Source organism: Aquarana catesbeiana, linkage group LG10, assembly GCF_042186555.1.
Source record: "Aquarana catesbeiana isolate 2022-GZ linkage group LG10, ASM4218655v1, whole genome shotgun sequence".
Taxonomy (NCBI): domain Eukaryota; kingdom Metazoa; phylum Chordata; class Amphibia; order Anura; family Ranidae; genus Aquarana; species Aquarana catesbeiana.
In genome coordinates this window covers 127,736,902-127,755,168 of record NC_133333.1, presented here as the reverse complement: position 1 = coordinate 127,755,168, position 18,267 = coordinate 127,736,902, and the positions used below count along the sequence as shown (strand labels likewise).

General features: G+C 45.9%; 2 protein-coding genes across 24 annotated transcripts in view; both read right to left on the bottom strand.

Annotated features, from left to right (window-relative positions):
• LOC141110879 (low affinity immunoglobulin gamma Fc region receptor III-A-like) overlaps window positions 1-18,267 on the bottom strand; it is a 110,978-nt gene that overhangs the window by 76,489 nt on the left and 16,222 nt on the right. For 11 of the 23 annotated variants that reach the window (XM_073602600.1, XM_073602599.1, XM_073602597.1 and 8 more), the window contains 2 exons: window positions 11,755-11,858; window positions 11,296-11,357 (listed from right to left, as the gene is read on the bottom strand). In XM_073602600.1, the coding sequence (XP_073458701.1) occupies window positions 11,296-11,326 (31 nt within the window). In that variant the 5' untranslated portion in view covers window positions 11,327-11,357; window positions 11,755-11,858. The remainder of the gene's footprint in view (window positions 1-11,295; window positions 11,358-11,754; window positions 11,859-18,267) is intronic. The other 12 variants (XM_073602607.1, XM_073602614.1, XM_073602609.1 and 9 more) reach the window with 2 other exon arrangements.
• The window catches only part of LOC141109860 (uncharacterized), a 50,477-nt gene continuing 44,109 nt past the window's right edge, over window positions 11,900-18,267 (bottom strand). Inside the window, exon 3 of the mRNA XM_073601119.1 lies at window positions 11,900-16,557. Within this exon, the coding sequence (XP_073457220.1) occupies window positions 16,135-16,557 (423 nt within the window). The 3' untranslated portion in view covers window positions 11,900-16,134. The remainder of the gene's footprint in view (window positions 16,558-18,267) is intronic.

Below are 18,267 nucleotides of genomic sequence, written 5' to 3'. Positions count from 1 at the left end.
CTTCTCTTGGGAGTGGACTAGCCAGCAGCATGTTGGCGGTGCGGTGGCACGTGATAACCCCCCCCCCCCCTCACCTCCTGTCACTGGAATATGCCCAGCATGATGCTCACTGGAGGACATGGTCTTTCCCCATATATGTTGAAGTATATATGACACCCTGTTCTTTACCAGTCCCTTGTTGGATGGACTTGGCTGCACTCGTATATTTCTGACATATGTTCTCACACTGTGAGACACATGTACTTTATATAATTCCATTCTCTAGCAGACCCATCCTTTTTTGTAATTAGCCTTTGATGGTTGCATGGTTTTTGATTAAGTCTTGGTGACCTTATATATTAGTTCATCTACATGCCACCTGCAGCCATTGTTAGCTTGTTTTGCCAACAATCGTATGTTCATCACTCTATTTACAGACTGTATATTCCTTCATGTTGGTGTAATTGGCGTGGGGGGTCCTTAAGGATGCATAGTGTGCCTCCACCGTGCCCTCCTGCCCGCCCTTTTGATGATGGTGTGGATCAGCCTCATCTGATAGGACTGATGTTTGCTAAATGGGCTATTAATGCATGTATATTCATCAATTGTAAGTTGAGTTCTTGAGATCTTTCTTGATGCACACATCTACCATAATAAGTTTTTGGCTATGATTTAGCATTTAATGATGTTATATATTATATTTTAGAATTGTCTTATATCCATCGCTTCCCCTGAAGAAGTAAGTCCTTCTCCGAAACATGTTGGGATTTATCAAAGGATTTTACCCTTGCTGACCAAACGACCACTGTTGGCAGTTTGTTGGGTGTTTTTTTTTTTAATATTATGGGTATTAATATCAATATATGAGAGTGGGTTTTTTTTTAACTATTTTGTTATGTGGTTCTGCCTTAAAAGTCCCAGAGGGATTTCTGTTTGCACTTTTCTGCATATTTTTTGTTTCTTGACAGTCAGGATGTTGGCAGTAGACCCCTCACTACACTCAGCCCCTATGTCTTCTTAACTGGGAAATATGGATTGGAGAAACATCAAGCAAAACTTTGTCACCTAATCTTTTTTTGATTTACAAGACAGGGTTGTAGATAAGCAGGCTGGGAATATTGTGTATGGTCTGTAGTATTTAACGGGAAACAATTGTATATTTTAAGTGAGCACTTATGTAGATATTAAGGTTTAAAATGTTTTTGATGTAACCAACTTTTTTTTTAAGTTATATATACATGCTGCACTTTATATCCATTAATAAAATACATGTACAGATTAGTAGCTCATCTGTCAGGAAATGTTCCATCCGCTGGTAATATCTGTCATTTGGCATGCAGTGCTGAGGTCCACCAGCAGGTGTCTCCTGGCAGTTTGGAACTCTCAGGAGAGCTTTTCCCTGCTGATGTAATGTCATCTTTGGGCCGCAGTACTGGCGTCCACCAGCGGATGGATACTGGCAGTATGGAGCAGACAGTACCTCCTACAATCAGGTGTCACTTGAGGCCAATCACAGGCCTATAAATACACGGCAAGCACTCACATGTTTGCCTTGGTTTCTTCCTTGCACCCTGACCTGCTAGCTTGTGATCTGATCCTGATTCTGAACCTGTTCCTGTGCCCTGAACCTGTGACCCGTGTTTCTGATCCTGTCTCCCTGTCTCGATCCCTATCCTGTCCCACCTGTTACCTTGCATCCCTGCCCTGCAGTCTGTTCCATCCATCCACTCCCTGTCCTGTGTTCCATACCCCATCTGCTGATCTCCCTGTGTATGGCCTGGCTTACGTTTATGTCTTTGGAACATCCCCTGTCCATCTGCTGTGTATGACCCTGGCCTGGCTATTGTTTATGATCCTGGTATTTCCCACTTATTGTACTTATCTGTCTGTTATTTGTGGGTGTCTGTCTGTGGTTGGTTATTGCACTGTGTCATATTGGAGGTGGTTGTCCTATATTATTCACTTACTTTAATAAATATATTTTCACTTATATACGTTTTGGTGTCCTCTGTCACAGATCACACGGTTCTGGTCACACCTGTTCATGACAGTAAACCAAGGCCATCTCTGACCAGAAGTGACTGTGCAGAGGAACCATTGTAGTGCTGTTACTGCTACTAAAATGCAATCAGAAACAGTTGTTCTCCTTGCCTCACTGGTATGGGAGGATAACAATTACTGTCGTCTGGTATTGAAAGAGTGGGCCAGGAATCAGCTCCTGGAGTGTATCCGTCTGGCCCATTCTCTGGTTGATCAGGGTAGATTACTGTTTAAAAACGTTCAGTCCCTGATACAGGTGTGTGCTGAGCTAGCCTTGTCTAGCAGTCCTAAAGGAAGTGACGATTTTTCTCCTCCCTTCAGTAGTGATCAGGTGGTGTCTCTGGTATGGCTGTTGGAGGATGATGCTGTATACTTTCTGGAGAATTATTCAGCTTGTCCTAAACAGGTGCTAGTGGATTGTATAGATTCGGTGCAGTCCCTGGTTAGACAGGAAATATGTGAACCCACGTTTGTTCAACCTGTACTACAGGCATGGTCAGACTTATTATTTCCAGCCTCGGTCAGCTCTTCACAACCCGGACCTGCTATTAGACACCTGCCTGCCCAGGAGTCTTTTTCCCCATCACCCACGGCAACCTCCGTTTCAGCCCAATATACCCTGCTTCCCACCAAATATCAATACCCTGTCTCTACCCACTGCACTTATCCTGCCTTTAACCCGCCTGCCTCTTCTCTGCTACCTACAACTTCCCCACAAGAACTTCCTCTGGCCACTGTTCCTCTTCCCTTCTCTCCAGTAAGCCTCACCTCCTACCTACAGTTCTGCAGTCACCTACAGATCTCCAGCAGTTAAGCCAAAGAAGAAACTGAAGTTCTTTCCAACCCAAACAATCCTGCCAGTAACCCAACCTGCCTCCACACCAACCAACCTGCTCCAGTCTGCTTGCATGCCAGCTGAACCTGATAACCCATCTGATTCTGCCAAATCTCTGCCTGCTATCTAGCCAGTGTCTCAGCCTGATGTGCCACCGACTGCTTCCCAGCCTGATGTGCCACCGTCCGCTTCCCAGCCTGATGTGCCACTGTCCGCTGCCCAGCCTGATGTGCCACTGTCCGCTGCCCAGCCTGATGTGCCACTGTCCGCTGCCCAGCCTGATGTGCCACCGTACGCTGCCCAGCCTGAGAAGCTCCTGTCCGCTGCCCAGCCTGTGGTGCTCCTGTCCGCTGCCCAGCCTGATGTGCCAGTGTCTGCTACTCAGCCTGTTACCAATGCCTGTGCCCGCTGTCCAGTTTGAGGTCCCAGTGCCTGCTGCTCAGCCTGACATCCCAGTGTCCATGTTCCAGTCTGACGCTCCAGTGACTACTGCCCAGTCCGATGTACCTGTTGTTCTGCCTGTTGTGCCAGCACCTGTACCTGCTGCCCAGTCTGAAATACCAGTACCGGCTGCCCGGTTTGAAGTTCCAGTACCTGCTATACATTCTGATGCACCCTGCGTTCAGCCTGTTGTGCCAGCACCTGTTTTTCTGCCTGATGTGCCAGCGCCTGTGTCTGCTGCCCAGTCTGAAGGTCCAGTACCTGCTGCCTGGTCTGATGTCTCGGTACCTGCTTCCCAGTCTGATGTGCCCGCTTCCCAGTCTGATGTGCCCGCTTCCCAGCCTGATGTGCCCGCTTCCCAGCCTGATGTGCCCACCTTCCAGCCTGTTGTCTCGGTGCTTGCTTTCCAGCCTGGTGTCTCGTTGCCTGCCTTCCAGCCTGATGTCTTGAAATTAGTATCTCAGCCTGGAGTTTCGGTGCCCTTGTCTCAGCCTGAAGTTTCGGTGCCCATGTCTCAGCCTGAAGTTTCGGTGCCCATGCCTCAGTCTGAAGTTTCAGTGCCCGTGTCTCAGCCTGAAGTTTCGGTGCCCGTGTCTCAGCCTGAAGTTTCGGTGCCCGTGTCTCAGCCTGAAGTTTCGGTGCCCGTGTCTCAGCCTGAAGTTTCGGTGCCCGTGTCTCAGTCTGCTGAACCGGTGCCCTTGTCTCAGTCTGCTGAACCGCTGTCCGTTACCCAGTTTGCTGAACCGGTGCCCGTTACCCAGTCTGCTGAACCGGTGCCCGTTACCCAGTCTGCTGAACCGGTGCCCGTTACCCAGTCTGCTGAACTGGTGCCTGTTACTCAGTCTGCTAAACCGGAATCCGTCACTCGGCCTGTTAAGCCAGTACCTGTTATTCGGCTTGACCAGTGCCCAGTGTCCAGCTCGCTGAGCTGGGGCCGTTACCTAGCCCACTGGGCCGGGGCCCGTTACCCAGCTTGCTGAGCCAGTGCCTGTGATCCAGCCTGCCCTTACGGTGCTTGCTGTTCGGCCTAATGTTCCAGAGCCTGCTGCCCAGCTCGAGGACCCAGAGCCTGCTGCCCAGCTCGAGGACCCGGAGCCTGCTGCCCAGCTCGAGGACCCAGAGCCCGCTGCCCAGCTCGAGGACCCGGAGCCCGCTGCCCAGCTCGAGGACCTGGAGCCCGCTGTCTACCCTGATGTGCCCACTGTCTGCCCTGAGGTGCCTGATGCCCAGCCTGAAGTGCCTGTTGCCCAGCCTGACGTACCCCCATCTGTTGTTCTGTTTGATGCCATAGACTATGGACAATTACAAACAGTTGGAGCGTCCGGAGGCCGCTCCTTTGAGGGGGGGTACTGTCAGGAAATGTTCCATCCGCTGGTAATATCTGTCATTTGGCATGCAGTACTGAGGTCCACCAGCAAGTGTCTCCTGGCAGTTTGGAACTGTCAGGAGAGCTTTTCCCTGCTGATGTTATGTCATCTTTGGGCCGCAGTACTGGCGTCCACCAGCGGACTACCTACCTAGGCAGGACTGTCAGAATGGGCCAGAAGAATACAAAACCCCGTCAGGGAATTGTGGCACATTACACAGTGCCACAGATAACTAAAAACATCTGTGGGGAAGATGAAGCGCGGGACTTAAAGGATGTCCTTCGTAAATTTAAGGTGAAAGGAGCAGCGGGTTTAGACCCGGATGTATGGAGTAAAATAAAAAGGGACAGACAAGGAGAGATGTTAGAGAAGCAATGGATGCGTCAGGTTCAATGCTTAATTAAGGTTTCAAATAGAGCAAAAGAAGAGGGGTGGAAATATAATCCAGATTGTGATGGTTGGGATATGAAAGATAGAAGAACAAAAAATGTTGAAATTTTAAATAATCTTAGTTCAACCATCCCACCCCCATATACTGACATAGAACGTAAACCACACAAGATATATCCAGTACTTGAGGGGAGAATGGGTACCACCAGATTCCTGTGTATTGTTACAATATGTGGATGATTTATTGTTATGCTGCCTGGACAAGGAAACTTGTTTGGATACCACCCTTAATTTGTTGCGATTTCTAGCAGAAAAGGGTTGCAAGGTTAATAGGAACAAATTACAAATGTGTCAGGAAAAAGTTATCTTTCTGGGACATTGTATATCACAGGGTACAAGACATCTCACTGAGGAGAGGGTTCAAGTGATAAAGGGAATGTTACCCCCACAAAATTTCAAACAATTGCGTATGTTTTTAGGTATTGTGTCATATTGTAGACAATGGATACCACATGCTAGCGCTTTGATGCAGCCATTATACGATTGTTTGAAAATTGTACCGTATGTGCTTACAGAAGTAGCTTATGAGTCGTTTATCACTTTGAAAAAGCTATTGATTTCTGCCCCGGCCATTGGTATTCCGGATTACACTAAGAAATTCAATCTATACGTTGCTGAGATCACTGGACACGCCACAGGTGTTCTGACACAGGCATGTAAAACAAAGACCAGTCGTTTACTTTTCAGCAGCATTAGATCCAGTATCTAGAGGTTCACCGTCCTGTGTACGGATGGTAGCAGCAGTGTCAATTATCATAGATAAGTCATCAGAGATTGTTCTAGACAATCCAGTTGTAGTGCATACCACACATGACATACATGCAATCTTGTCTCAGGTACAGCCCAAACACATTTCCATGGCTAGGCAATTAAGGTTACAGTGTACTTTACTCTTACCTCCAAATGTCACTTTTCAGCGCTGTACAACTTTAAATTTGGCCACCTTTTTGCCTCTTCAGTCACCAGATTTGGCAAGGGGGAATGATAGTACTAATAGTACTAGTGAGAAAGGAAATGAGGTACCTGACACTCTTTTGTTTAAAGAAGTAGATGAACACGATTGTTTTCAGCTCATGGAACAGGAGACAATGGGATTCCCACATGTTACAGATACACCAATTTTAAACGCTGAGCACACTTTGTACATAGATGGCAGCAGGTTTGCTGATGATAAGGGTAAATATCACACAGGGTATGCCGTAGTGACTGATACACAGGTGATTTAAGCACAGCCCTTACCAGCCCACATGTCAGCACAAGAAGCAGAATTAAAAGCTTTAGAACAAGCCCTAGAATACTTAAAAGGACGAGAAGGGAATATTTACACTGACTCTGCCTACGCTTATGGTGTAGCGCATGATTATGGCCACATATGGAAGGCTAGAGGTTATCTGACAGCAGCAGGTACACCTGTAAAACATGGAGAAGGGATTAAGAGAGTCCTGAACAATCTTAAAAAGGTTAAACGAGTGGCCATCATGAAGATAGCGGCACACACGAGCGCAAAAACAATCGAGGCAAAAGGAAATGCATTTGCAGATTTGACTGCAAAACAGGCAGCTCTAGGGGGAGGAAGCCCTGAGACCTTAGCAGCGGTAGAGGTGAGTATCCCAGAACCAACATGGCAGCAGCTGAGTAAATTACAGGAGCAAGCAGGGAAGAGCGAGAAAGATAAGTGGGTCAGGATGGGAGCAGCACCAGACCTTGACAATGTATGGAGGGAAGGAGGCAAAATATGCCTGCCTGCCTCTCTGTACCCAGCAATGGCAGCGGCAGTTCACCTACCCACACATGTTAGTTCCAATTCCATGTATAGGATTGTGAACCAAGGATGGCTCGCCCCTGGATTCAGTAGTACTGCGAGAAACTACTGTGCAGCCTGCCAAATCTGTCTCCTGAATAACCCAGGACAGAGAGTAAAAACCCCACAAAAACACCAGGTCCGGGCCCAATACCCCTGCCAGAGACTGCAAATTGACTACATACAAATGCCCAAGAGCAGCCCCTTTGAGTTTGTCCTCGTGTGTATCGATTTATTCTCAGGTTGGCCTGAAAGTTATCCAGTAAAATCAGCTACAGCAAAAGCCACAGCTAAGAAACTGATCACTGAGTTAATACCTAGGTTTGGTCTTCCTGAAACCATAGAATCAGATAGGGGAACACACTTTACAGGAGAAATCATGCAGAATGTAATGACCATGTTAGGGGTTCAACAAAGTTTTCACACCCCTTACCACCCACAGAGTTCGGGATCAGTGGAGAGAGTAAATGGAACAATAAAGTTAAAAATACAAAAAGCCATGCAAGAGTTAAACAAGCCATGGCCTGAATGTCTGCCTTTGGCTTTATTCTCTATAAGGTACACTCCAACAGGAAAAACAGGATTATCCCCATATGAAATACTTTTTGGTAGTGCACCTAGATTAGGTCTATACTTTCCACAGAGTATGCAATTGCAATGTGATAGTTTGACTGCATATGTAATACAATTACAACAACGTCTAACTAAGATCCACAAAAGTGTGTATTCTTCTCTTCCAGACCCTAATTCAATAGCAGGTACACATACTCTGCTACCAGGGGATTATGTATATGTAAAGGAACACAACAGAAAGACATTGGAGCCAAGGTTTGAAGGTCCTTATCAAGTGCTTCTGACCACGGCCACTTCAGTAAAGCTGGAAGGAAAACCTACCTGGATACACGCATCACACTGCAAGAAACAACCCGAGAAAACAACATGATGAAATATCTACTTACATATTTTCTGTTGAAGATTGTTGTTTTACAAATACATGCATGGACTCCTGGTATTAATGTAATTGAGGTAGAGGAAACAGCAAATTTTCAATGGGTTATAGATGATCCCAAAGTAGCAAATGATTCAGGATATGAGATGAATAAGTATTATGATGTAGGTAATTACACTGTTAAAGGACACAGGCGACCATTTCATATAGATGTAGGTATTGCATGGATACAGGCAGACCCACTCTCAGAAGTAACTATAACCTTCCAGTGGAATGACAATATGCGCTTTCCTTTCAATAACAGTAAAAATCATAGGTGCCATAAAATATCCCTTTCACGGACGTGGAAACAAGCACGGGAACGGGTGGTAGGACAAATGTACCAAATATTAGTCCATAAAGCAGGGGGAGAAAATATATCAGAAGGGATGTTTAATCTAGCAGATATTACCGTTAATCAATCAAGTACTTTCCTCTGTGCCTCTTGGTGGAGGGAAGAGAGAAATGATGGGTGGTATTGGAATGCAGAGGCCTATGGATTTCACATACAAATGGAGGAAGAAGTAACGCCAATAATTGAATCTTCCATATTAACACCTGTACCAAACACTTGCATAAATGTATCAACATCACAACAGAAAACAAAAATAAAATTCAATATCACCTTTCCCCCGATACCGGAGTGTAGCTATAAGCGGGAATGGTATGATACTCTATTAGGATTAACAGGTACAGGAATGGGAATGTTAAACTCGGTCGAGATAGAAGAAATGAACAACAGATGGAAGCATGCAGGGGGACACATAGCTGACAGCTTAACTATCACAAGCAAATGGTTACCCACCGCTTTTGAAACCCAACTGCAAGAAATACCCCTATTACAATTTTTGGGAGGGTTAATAAATCACACTATAGGAGCAGAGCTCCAGCTGTGGAATCAAAGTCAACAGTTTGTAAATTTCACACAGTGCTCTTTTAACCTCTTATCCTATCATATACAAATAAATAGGGCCAGGACTGAACTACAGTTGGGAAATTATCATACCTGGATGAAATATTTTAAAGGTCTAACTGACGATGGTGTATGGTTCCAAGTAAAAGGGGATAAGGTAGAATGTGAGGATAAATGGTGTGTAGGAAGGTTTGAAGCTTACCGGGTAGCAGATGTAATGGAAATGTGTAAAATAGTGGTCATGCCGCTAGTAATTAAAGACGAGTTTTGGTATCCAGAAATATATGGGAAATATGTAGATAAAGGAAACAGAACCCATGATTTAAATCTATGTGAAGGAACTAATAAGGGAATGGTATGTGGCAGAAGCTCCCCAGTATATGAACCTTGCTTGTTAAAATACCAAACTAGCATATGCAAAATGCAAAGAACACCCATAAATGTGAACAATAGATTCATAGAAATAGGACCCCAGCATATTTGTATCATTACTAATGACAACCGCACCATGTTAGCATTAAATAAATCGGCGCCGTTTGCGGGATGTATAAAAAAGATTAAAATATTACAATGGGGTAACGACACCTATCTTTTTGAACCAGACGCCGATAAAGTATTCTCTTCAGTTTATGAGGTACATAATCTCACTGACACTACACCCTTTATAATTTCTTTAGACCCACTAAAACAGGTTTTGGAACAATCAGAGTTGTTAAGACGACACATAGAAACACTAGAACATACCCTACAGAATAACCTCGTATCTGCAATAATTGACAAAGGTAGACTAGCGCATCTTTCCTCACAAATACAACAGGATACTGCACCACATTGGTGGGATATATTTAGTGGAATGTCTTCTACAGCAACCAATACCTTTCACTGGTTGTTAAGTCCAATGGTTATTATTATTTTAATATTAAATTTCACTTACAATCACAAATATATGTGTATACAGGAAAATAAATAGGAAAATTAGGAGAATAGACAGGGCATACTGACAAATGTGTATTGACATCACCCTACTCCTACAAAACTCCTCTTCTTGAATTTAAGATGTTGGTAATACCTAGGGGGATGGGTTTTACCCCTCTGACAACTCGCGGTCAGGGAAAGGACTCTGGGGAAAAACTGACTAGAACTTATTCATGAGGACCCAGGGGGAAGGAGAGGATGATGTCAAAGGGGGAAATTGATAAGGTTAGGGATTTGATTCAGAGTTCTTACTTAATCTAATGCCTACGTATAAAATCTGTTATGAAATATAGTCTGTTATGAAATGCCTGCGTTGCAGTCTCTTATGAAATTAACCTTTGTCTGCTGACACATTATTCTTTCAATGAAACTGCTTTTATTGTAACCTTTGGCTGCTGATACACCAGTATCTGTTGAAACTGCTTTTATTATCTGATATCTATGTTGCACTTTGATATTTGCGTTTATGTAACCATTCCTATAAAAAGATCCAATAAACCAAGACAGTTCAGATCAATACGGGACATCAGGGCTCGTAGATTGATATACAGATACTCTGTTTCTGTGTCTATTTCTTTAAGAGCTAAGATTTGACAAAGCAATATAAACTTAAAGCAACTTATTTAAAAGTTGCCCCTAACACTTATATACAGTACTATTCTCTAATGACAGGTACTGTATATACTCAAGTATAAGCCGAGTTTTTCAGCACTTTTTTTGTGCTGAAAATACCCCCCTCGACTTATATTCGAGTCAAGCACTTTTCTGCAGCAGAGAATGACATTTTCCAAACCGAATTGGTGGCCCAGTATCTTGGGGCCACTTGGTGCTAGGAACCCCAAATTTGGTGTGCAAACCCAGTGGAACTAGCACTACAACATATCCAAAGCTGGGGTTCCCTGCACCAAGTGTCCCCGAGACATGGGGCCCCAAATTCGGTTTGTAAAATATTCTCTGTTGCAGAAAAGTGCTTGACATTTTCCGAACCGACTTTGGGGCCCTGTATCTCGGGGCCACTTGGGGCTAGGAACATGTTGTAGTTGAATATGTTGTAGTGCTAGTTCCACTGGGTTAGCACACCAAATTTGGGGTTTCTAGCACCAAGTGGCCCCGAGATATGGGGCCCCAAAGTCAGTCAACTGTGTCTATCTGCAGCAATGTCATTTCGGGACCCTTTGGGTCCAGAGACCCCAAATTTTGGCTGCAGCTAGGGGGCATCTAGGAACCACTAACTACCGAATTTGAAGTTCGGGGGACCCATGGCTGCAAATGGGCACAGTGAGGCATGCAAATGGGCACAATGAGGCTGCAAATGGGCATTATTGACCCTATTTTCCACTTACAGTAGCTGCGCATTTCTCACCCTAGGCTTATACTCGAGTCAATAAGTTTTCCCAGTTTTTTGTGGTAAAATTAGGTGCCTCGGCTTATATTTGGGTTGGCTTATACTCGAGTATATACGGTACATTGAGAAAATGGCAAGGACTTTAATTAAATTATACTTACAGACAAGTACCATCATCATTGCAACACGCATGGTAGCGCCTTAAGACCCAGAATGCTGCTGACTGATTAAAAAAACGAAAGTTAGAATTTGGCTGTTGATATTATTGGGGAAGGGAGATTCAAACAAACAGAGCACAGTGACCTTGTATGTGTCTAAATAGGCCATTACACATAATTTCATTTGAACTGCTAGAACAATTATTACACTGCTGCTAGTTCAAGTTTTACCAGCTTCATAGATCCAGATAGTTAAAAATACTAAACTGGGATCCTGGCATACATGCCCAAATACTGGTAGAATGGAACAGTGTCATTAAAGGATATCTAAAACCAAAAACAAAAATGTAATATATTGTCACGTACCAGTCCTTCTTTAGATGTGGTGGCTGCATTATTATTTTTTTTTCTTAAATGCAAAGTACATTTTCTGCAAGGACAGAACAAGCCTTTTGATCTTACCTGAATTTTTATGTCTGCGTAACCTCCTGTGCTCAATATTGAAACTTCAAACAATGTTTTTGATGTTGCCAGCTATCTTCTGTGAACTACAGATCACCTCCACCCTATGTAATTGGAAGGAGAGAAGGAGGTGTTTGTAGCCAATGTCAGTAGAGCAACCTAGGGGGACAATGCTGCTCCTCCACAGATACAGTACAGCAAGTGAGAGTCATCATGATAGGACAGATAGTAAAGGAAAAAAGGAAAAATAATCCAGCTAGTACATCTAAGATGATATATATAATATATTTTGTTTATGAGTTTAGATATAATGAACTCCAGGCAAATGTAAATCCACATATAAAATACATATAAAGATATTGCATTCTGTAATGTACTCCAAAATATGGAGTTAACAGGTAAGTCAAAATTCTTTTTATCTTAAAGTGGTTGTAAACCTAATATGCGTCAAACCCCACTAAGATACCCCATTTAATAGTTTATACTGTAGAAACTTAAAGCGGGGGTCCACCTATCTATTGTTTTTTTTTTTTGGAGTTCATTCACAAACTTTTCTTCTCATGATTATCTACTCACATGTTCTGTGTAATAAGTCCGCCTGTGTCCGATTTCGTTGTAAAGAATAACTTATAAAATTCCCTGAAGGCGGTTTCCATCTTCATTGTGGGAATTTGAAGCCCACAAGCATGTATTTCCTGGATGCGGTGAATGCTGGGAGCAGAGATGTTGTGATGACGCTGTTGCACAATGCATGCTGGGAAGCCTGAGACTAGCTCCCAGGGGACTGTGGGAGGTCTGGGAGAGGCTAGAAACACGCCTACTCCCATGGGAGGAAAACCAGGAAGTGCAAAGAAGATTAGAAAAAAAAAGGTAATTACGGCGATTTAAATTTTTTTACACAGCATGTCAGCATCTAGGCAAGGAAGAGAATGCATAGAGATAATGTTCAAAATTTGGGTGGAACCCCGCTTTAAACCGCTGTGTTTTTACTCCATGATTGTTCAATCTCAGCATTTGATAGTCCTTTGAAAAATGCGGGTCTGTGGGCGTGTCCACAGACTGGAGCTTGGGAGGCGGAGTCATGAGGTCACACAAACCACCTCTCAGCTGTACACGCCCCCATGTTCTCTGAGCACGCCCTGTGTGTGTGTCTCTCTCTCTCTTGCTGTCTCTTTCTCTTGTCTTTCTTTCTCACTGTCTTACTTTCTACCTTGCTGTCTCTCTCTCTTGTTGTCTTTCTCTCTTGCAGTCTCTCTCTTGTGCTGTCTCTCTCTCGCTCTCCCTCTCTCTTTCTCTTGTTATCCCAGTCTCTCTTGCTGTAGTGATCTCTTTCGCTTGCTGTCTCTCTCTTGCTCTTGCTGTCGCTGTCTCTCTTTCTTGCTGTCTGTCTTTCAGGCGGATATCTCTCTTGCTATAGCTGTCTCTCTCTTTCTCGCTGTCTCTCACTCTCTTGCAGTCTCTCTCGCTCTATTGCAGTCCCTCTCTCTCTCTCACTTGCTGTCTCTCTCTCGCTCTCTTGCAGTCTCTGTCTCTTCCTCTCTTACCATCTCTCTCTCAATCTTTTGCTGTCTCTCTCTTGCAATCTCTCTCTCGCTCGCTCTCTTGCTGTCTCTCACTCTCTTGCTTTCTCTCTCTTGCAGTCTCTCTCTCTAGCTCTTTTGCAGTCTTTCTCTCGCTCACACTCTTGCTGTCTCTCTCTCGCTCTCTTGCAGTCTCTCTCTCACTCTTGCTGTCTCTCGCTCGCTCTCTTGCTGTCTCTCGCTTGCTATCTTGCAGTCCCTCTCTCGCTCTTTTGCAGTCGCTATCTCTTACAGTCTTTCTCTTGCTGTCTCTCTCTCTTGCTTTCTCTCTGTCGCTCTCTTGCAGTCCCTCTCTCTCGCTCTTTTGCAGTCGCTCGCTCTCTTGCTGTCTCTCTCTCACTTGCTGTCTCTCTCTCGCTCTCTTGCAGTCTCTGTCTCTTGCTCTCTTACCATCTCTCTCTCTCAATCTTTTGCTGTCTCTCTCTTGCAGTCTCTCTCTGGCTCACTCTCTTGCTTTCTCTCTCTTGCAGTCTCTCTCTCTAGCTCTTTTGCAGTCTTTCTCTCGCTCACACTCTTGCTGTCTCTCTCTCGCTCTCTTGCTGTCTCTCTCTTGCTGTCTCTCTCGCGCTCTCTTGCAGTCTCTCTCGCGCTCTCTTGCAGTCTCTCTCGCGCTCTCTTGCAGTCTCTCTCGCGCTCTCTTGCAGTCTCTCTCTCGCTCTCTTGCTGTCTCGCTCTCTTGCTGTCTCGCTCTCGCTCTCTTGCTGTGTCTCTCTTGCAGTCTCTCTATCGCTCGCTCTCTTTCAGTCTCTCTCTCGCTCTCTTGATGTCTCTCTCGCTCTCTTGATGTCTCTCTCGCTCTTTTGATGTCTCTCTCTCTCACTCTTGCTGTCTCTTGCTCGCTTTCTTGCTGTCTCTCACTTGCTCTCTTGCTGTCTCTCTCTCTCGTTATCTTGCTGTCTCCCTCTCCCTCTCTTGCAGTCTCTCTCTCGCTCTCTTGCTGTCTCTCTCCCTCTCTTGCTGTCTCTCTCACTCTCTTGCTGTCTCTCTCTCTTGCTGTCTCTCTCTCTTGCTGTCTCCCTCTCATTTTCTTTCAGTCTCTCTCTCTCTCTCTTGCTGTCTCTCGCTCGCTCTCTTGCTGTCTCTCGCTTGCTCTCTTGATGTCTCTCTCTCGTTATCTCGCTGTCTCCCTCTTGCTCTCTTGCAGTCTCTCTCTCACTTGCTCTTGCTGTCTCTCTCACTCCCTTTCTGTCTCTCTCTTACTCGCTCTCTTGCTGTCTCTCGCTTGCTCTCTTGATGTCTCTCTCTCGTTATCTCGCTGTCTCCCTCTTGCTCTCTTGCAGTCTCTCTCTTACTTGCTCTCTTGCTGTCTCTCTCTGGCTCCTTTGTAGTCGCTATCTCTTACAGTCTCTCTCTTTTGCAGTCTCTCTTGTGCTGTCTCTCTCGTTCTCTTGCTTTCTCTCTCTCACTCTCTTGCAGTCTCTCTCTTACTCGCTCTCTTGCTGTCTCTATCTTGCTTTCTTGCAGTATCTCTCTCGCTCTTTTGCAGTCGCTATCTCTTACAGTCTCTCTCTTGCTGTCTCTCTCTTGTTCTCTTGCTTTCTCTCTCTCGCTCTCTTGCAGTCTCTCTCTCTCTCGCTCTTTTGCAGTCTTTTTCTCGCTCGCTCTCTTGCTGTCTCTCTCGCTCTCTTGCAGTCTGTTTCTTGCCGTCTCTCTCTCACTCTCTTGCAGTCTCTCTCTCGCTCACTCTCTTGCAGTCTCTCTCTCGTTCTCTTGCTTTCTCTCTCTCGCTCACTTGCAGTCTTTTTCTCGCTCGCTCTCTTGCTGTCTCTTTCTCACTCTCTTGCAGTCTCTGTCTCTTGCCGTCTCTCTCTCTCTCTTTTTGCAGTTTTACTCTCGCTCGCTCTCTTGCTGTCTCTCTCTCGCCTGTCTCTCTCTTGCCCTCTTGCATTCTCTCTCTCTCTTGCCATCTCTCTCTTAATCTTTTGCTGTGTCTCTTGCAGTCTCTCTCTCACTCTCTTGCTGTCTCTCTCTCACTCTCTTGCTTTCTCTTGCAGTCTCTCTCTCTCGCTCTTTTGCAGTCTCTCGCTCACACACTTGCTGTCTCTCTCTTGCTCTCTCTCTCTCGCTCTCTTGCTGTCTCTCTCTTGCTGTCTCTCTCTCGCTCTCTTGCTGTCTCGCTCTCTTGCAGTCTCTATCTCGCTCTCTTGCAGTCTTTCTCTCGCTCTCTTGCTGTCTGTCTCTCGTTCTCTTGCAGTCTCTCTCTCATTCTATTGCCGTCTCTCTCTCGCTCTCTTGCAGTCTTTCTCTTGCTCTCTTTCTCTTGCTCTCTTGCAGTCTCTCTCTCTCTCGTTCTCTTGCAGTCTCTCTCTCGCTGTTGCTCTCACTCTTGCTGTCTCTCTCTCACTCTCTTGCAGTCTCTCTTGCTCTCTTTCTCTCGCTCTCTTGCAGTCTCTCTCATGCGGTCTCTCTCTCGTTCATTCTCTTGCAGTCTCTCTCTCGCTCTCTTGCAGTCTCTCTCTCGCGCGCTCTCTTGCTGTCTCTCTCTCTCTTGCAATCTCTCTATTGCAGTCTCTCTCGCTCTCTTGCAGTCTTTCTCTTGCTGTCTCTGTCTCGTTCTCTTGCAGTCTCTCTCACTCCCTTGCCGTCTCTCTCTCGCTCTCTAGCAGTCTTTCTCTCTCGCTCTCTTGCTGTCTCTCTCACTCTCTTGCAGTCTCTCTCGCTCTCTTACTGTCTCGCTCTCTTGCAATCTCTCTCTTGCTCTCTTGCAGTCTCTCTCTCGTTCGCTCTCTTGCTGTTTCTCTCTCTCTTGCTTTCTCTCTCGCTCTCTTGCAGTTTTTCTCTTGTTTGCTCTCTTGCTGTCTCACTCTCTTGCTGTCTCTCTCTTGCTCTCTTGCAGTCTCTCTCTCGCTCTCTTACTTTCTCTCTCTCGCTCACTTGCAATCTCTCTTGCTCTCTTGCATTCTCTCTCTTGTTCGCTCTCTTGCTGTTTCTCTCGCTCTCTTGCTTTCTCTCTTGCTCTCTTACAGTTTTTCTCTTGTGTTTTCTTGCTGTCTCTTTCTCGCTCTCGCTGTCTCTCTCTCGCTCTCTTGCTGTCTCTCTCTCTCTCTCTTGCCGTCTCTGTCTCTCTCTCTTGCCGTCTCTCTCTCGCTCTCTTGCCGTCTCTCTCTCGCTCTCTTGCCGTCTCTCTCTCGCTCTCTTGCCGTCTCTCTCTCGCTCTCTTGCCGTCTCTCTCTCGCTCGCTCTTTTGCAGTTTTTCTCTCTCTCTCTCTTGCTGTCTCTCGCTCTATTGCTGTCTCTCTCTCATTCTCTTGCGGTCTCTCTCTTTCAGTCTCTCTCGCTCTTTTGCAGTTTTTCGCTCGCTCTCTTGCAGTCTCGCTCTCTCTCTCTCTTGCTGTCTCGCTCTCTTGCTGTCTCTCTTTCACTCTCTTGCAGTCTCTCTCTCTCGCTATCTTGCTGTCTCTCTCACTAGCTCTCTTGCAGTCTCTCTCTCTCGCTCTCTTGCAGTCTCTCTCTCGCTCTCTTGCAGTCTCTCTCTCGCTCTTACTGTCTCTTTCTCGCTCTCTTGCATTCTCTCTCTCTTTCAGTCTCTCTCTCTCACTCTCTTGCAGTCTTTAGCTCGCTCTCTTGCCGTCTCTCTCTTGCAGTCTCTCTCGCTTGCTCTCTCACTGTCTCTCTCTCGCTGTCTCTCTCTCTCTTGCTGTGTCTCTCTCACTCTCTTACAGTCTCTCTCGCTCTCTTGCAGTCTCTTTCTCACGCTGTTGCTGTCTTTCGCTCGCTCTCTTGCTGTGTCTCTCTCGTGCTCTTGCAGTCTTTCTCTCGCGTGCTTTCTTGCTGTCTCTTTCTCGCTCTCTTGCAATCTCTGACTTGCAGTCTCTCTCTCGCTCTCTTTCAGTCTTTCTCTCACTCTCTTGCTGTCTCTCTCTCTCATTCTCTTGTAGTCTCTTGCTCGCTCTCTTGCTGTCTCTCTCACTCTCTTGCCATCTCTCTCTCACTCTCTTGCAGTCTCTCGCTCTAATGCTGTCTCTCTCTCTCTCTCGTTCTCTTGCAGTCTCTCTCTCGCTCCCTTGCTGTCTCTCTCTTGCAGTCTCTCTCTCGCTCACTTGCTGTCTCTCTTTTTCAGTCTCTCACTTGCAGTCTCTCTCTTGTTCGCTCTCTTGCTGTCTCTCCCTCGTTCTCTTGCTTTCTCCCCCTCTTGCAGTCTCTCTCTCTCTCTCGCTCTTTTGCCATCTCTCTCACTCTTTTGCAGTCTCTCTCTCGTGCGCTCTCTTGCTGTCTCTCTCTCTTGCTGTCTTTCTCTCTCTTGCAGTATCTCTCTCTTGCAGTCTCTCTCTCGCTCTCTTGCAGTCTCTCTCTCGCTCTCTTGCAGTCTCTTTCTCGCTCTCTTGCAGTCCCTTTCTCGCTCTCTTGCAGTCTCTCTCTCGCTCTCTTGCAGTCTCTCTCTCGCTCTCTTGCAGTCTCTCTCTCGCTCTCTTGCTGTCTCTCTCTCGCTCTCTTGCTGTCTCTCTCACTCTCTTGCCATCTCTCTCTCACTCTCTTGCAGTCTTTCTCTCGCTCTAATGCTGTCTCTCTCTCGTTCTCTTGCAGTCTCTCTCTCGCTCCCTTGCTGTCTCTCTCTTGCAGTCTCTCTCTCGCTCACTTGCTGTCTCTCTCTTTCAGTCTCTCACTTGCAGTCTCTCTCTTGTTCGCTCTCTTGCTGTCTCTCCCTCTTTCTCTTGCTTTCTCCCCCTCTTGCAGTCTCTCTCTCTTTCGCTCTTTTGCCATCTCTCTCACTCTTTTGCAGTCTTTCTCTCGTGCGTTCTCTTGCTGTCTCTCTCTCTCGCTGTCTTTCTCTCTCTTGCAGTATCTCTCTTGTTTGCTTTCTTGCTGTCTCTTTCTCGCTCTCGCTGTCTCTCTCTCGCTCTCTTGCTGTCTCTCTCTCTCTTGCCGTCTCTGTCTCTCTCTCTTGCCGTCTCTCTCTCTCTCTCTTGCCGTCTCTCTCTCTCTCTCTTGCCGT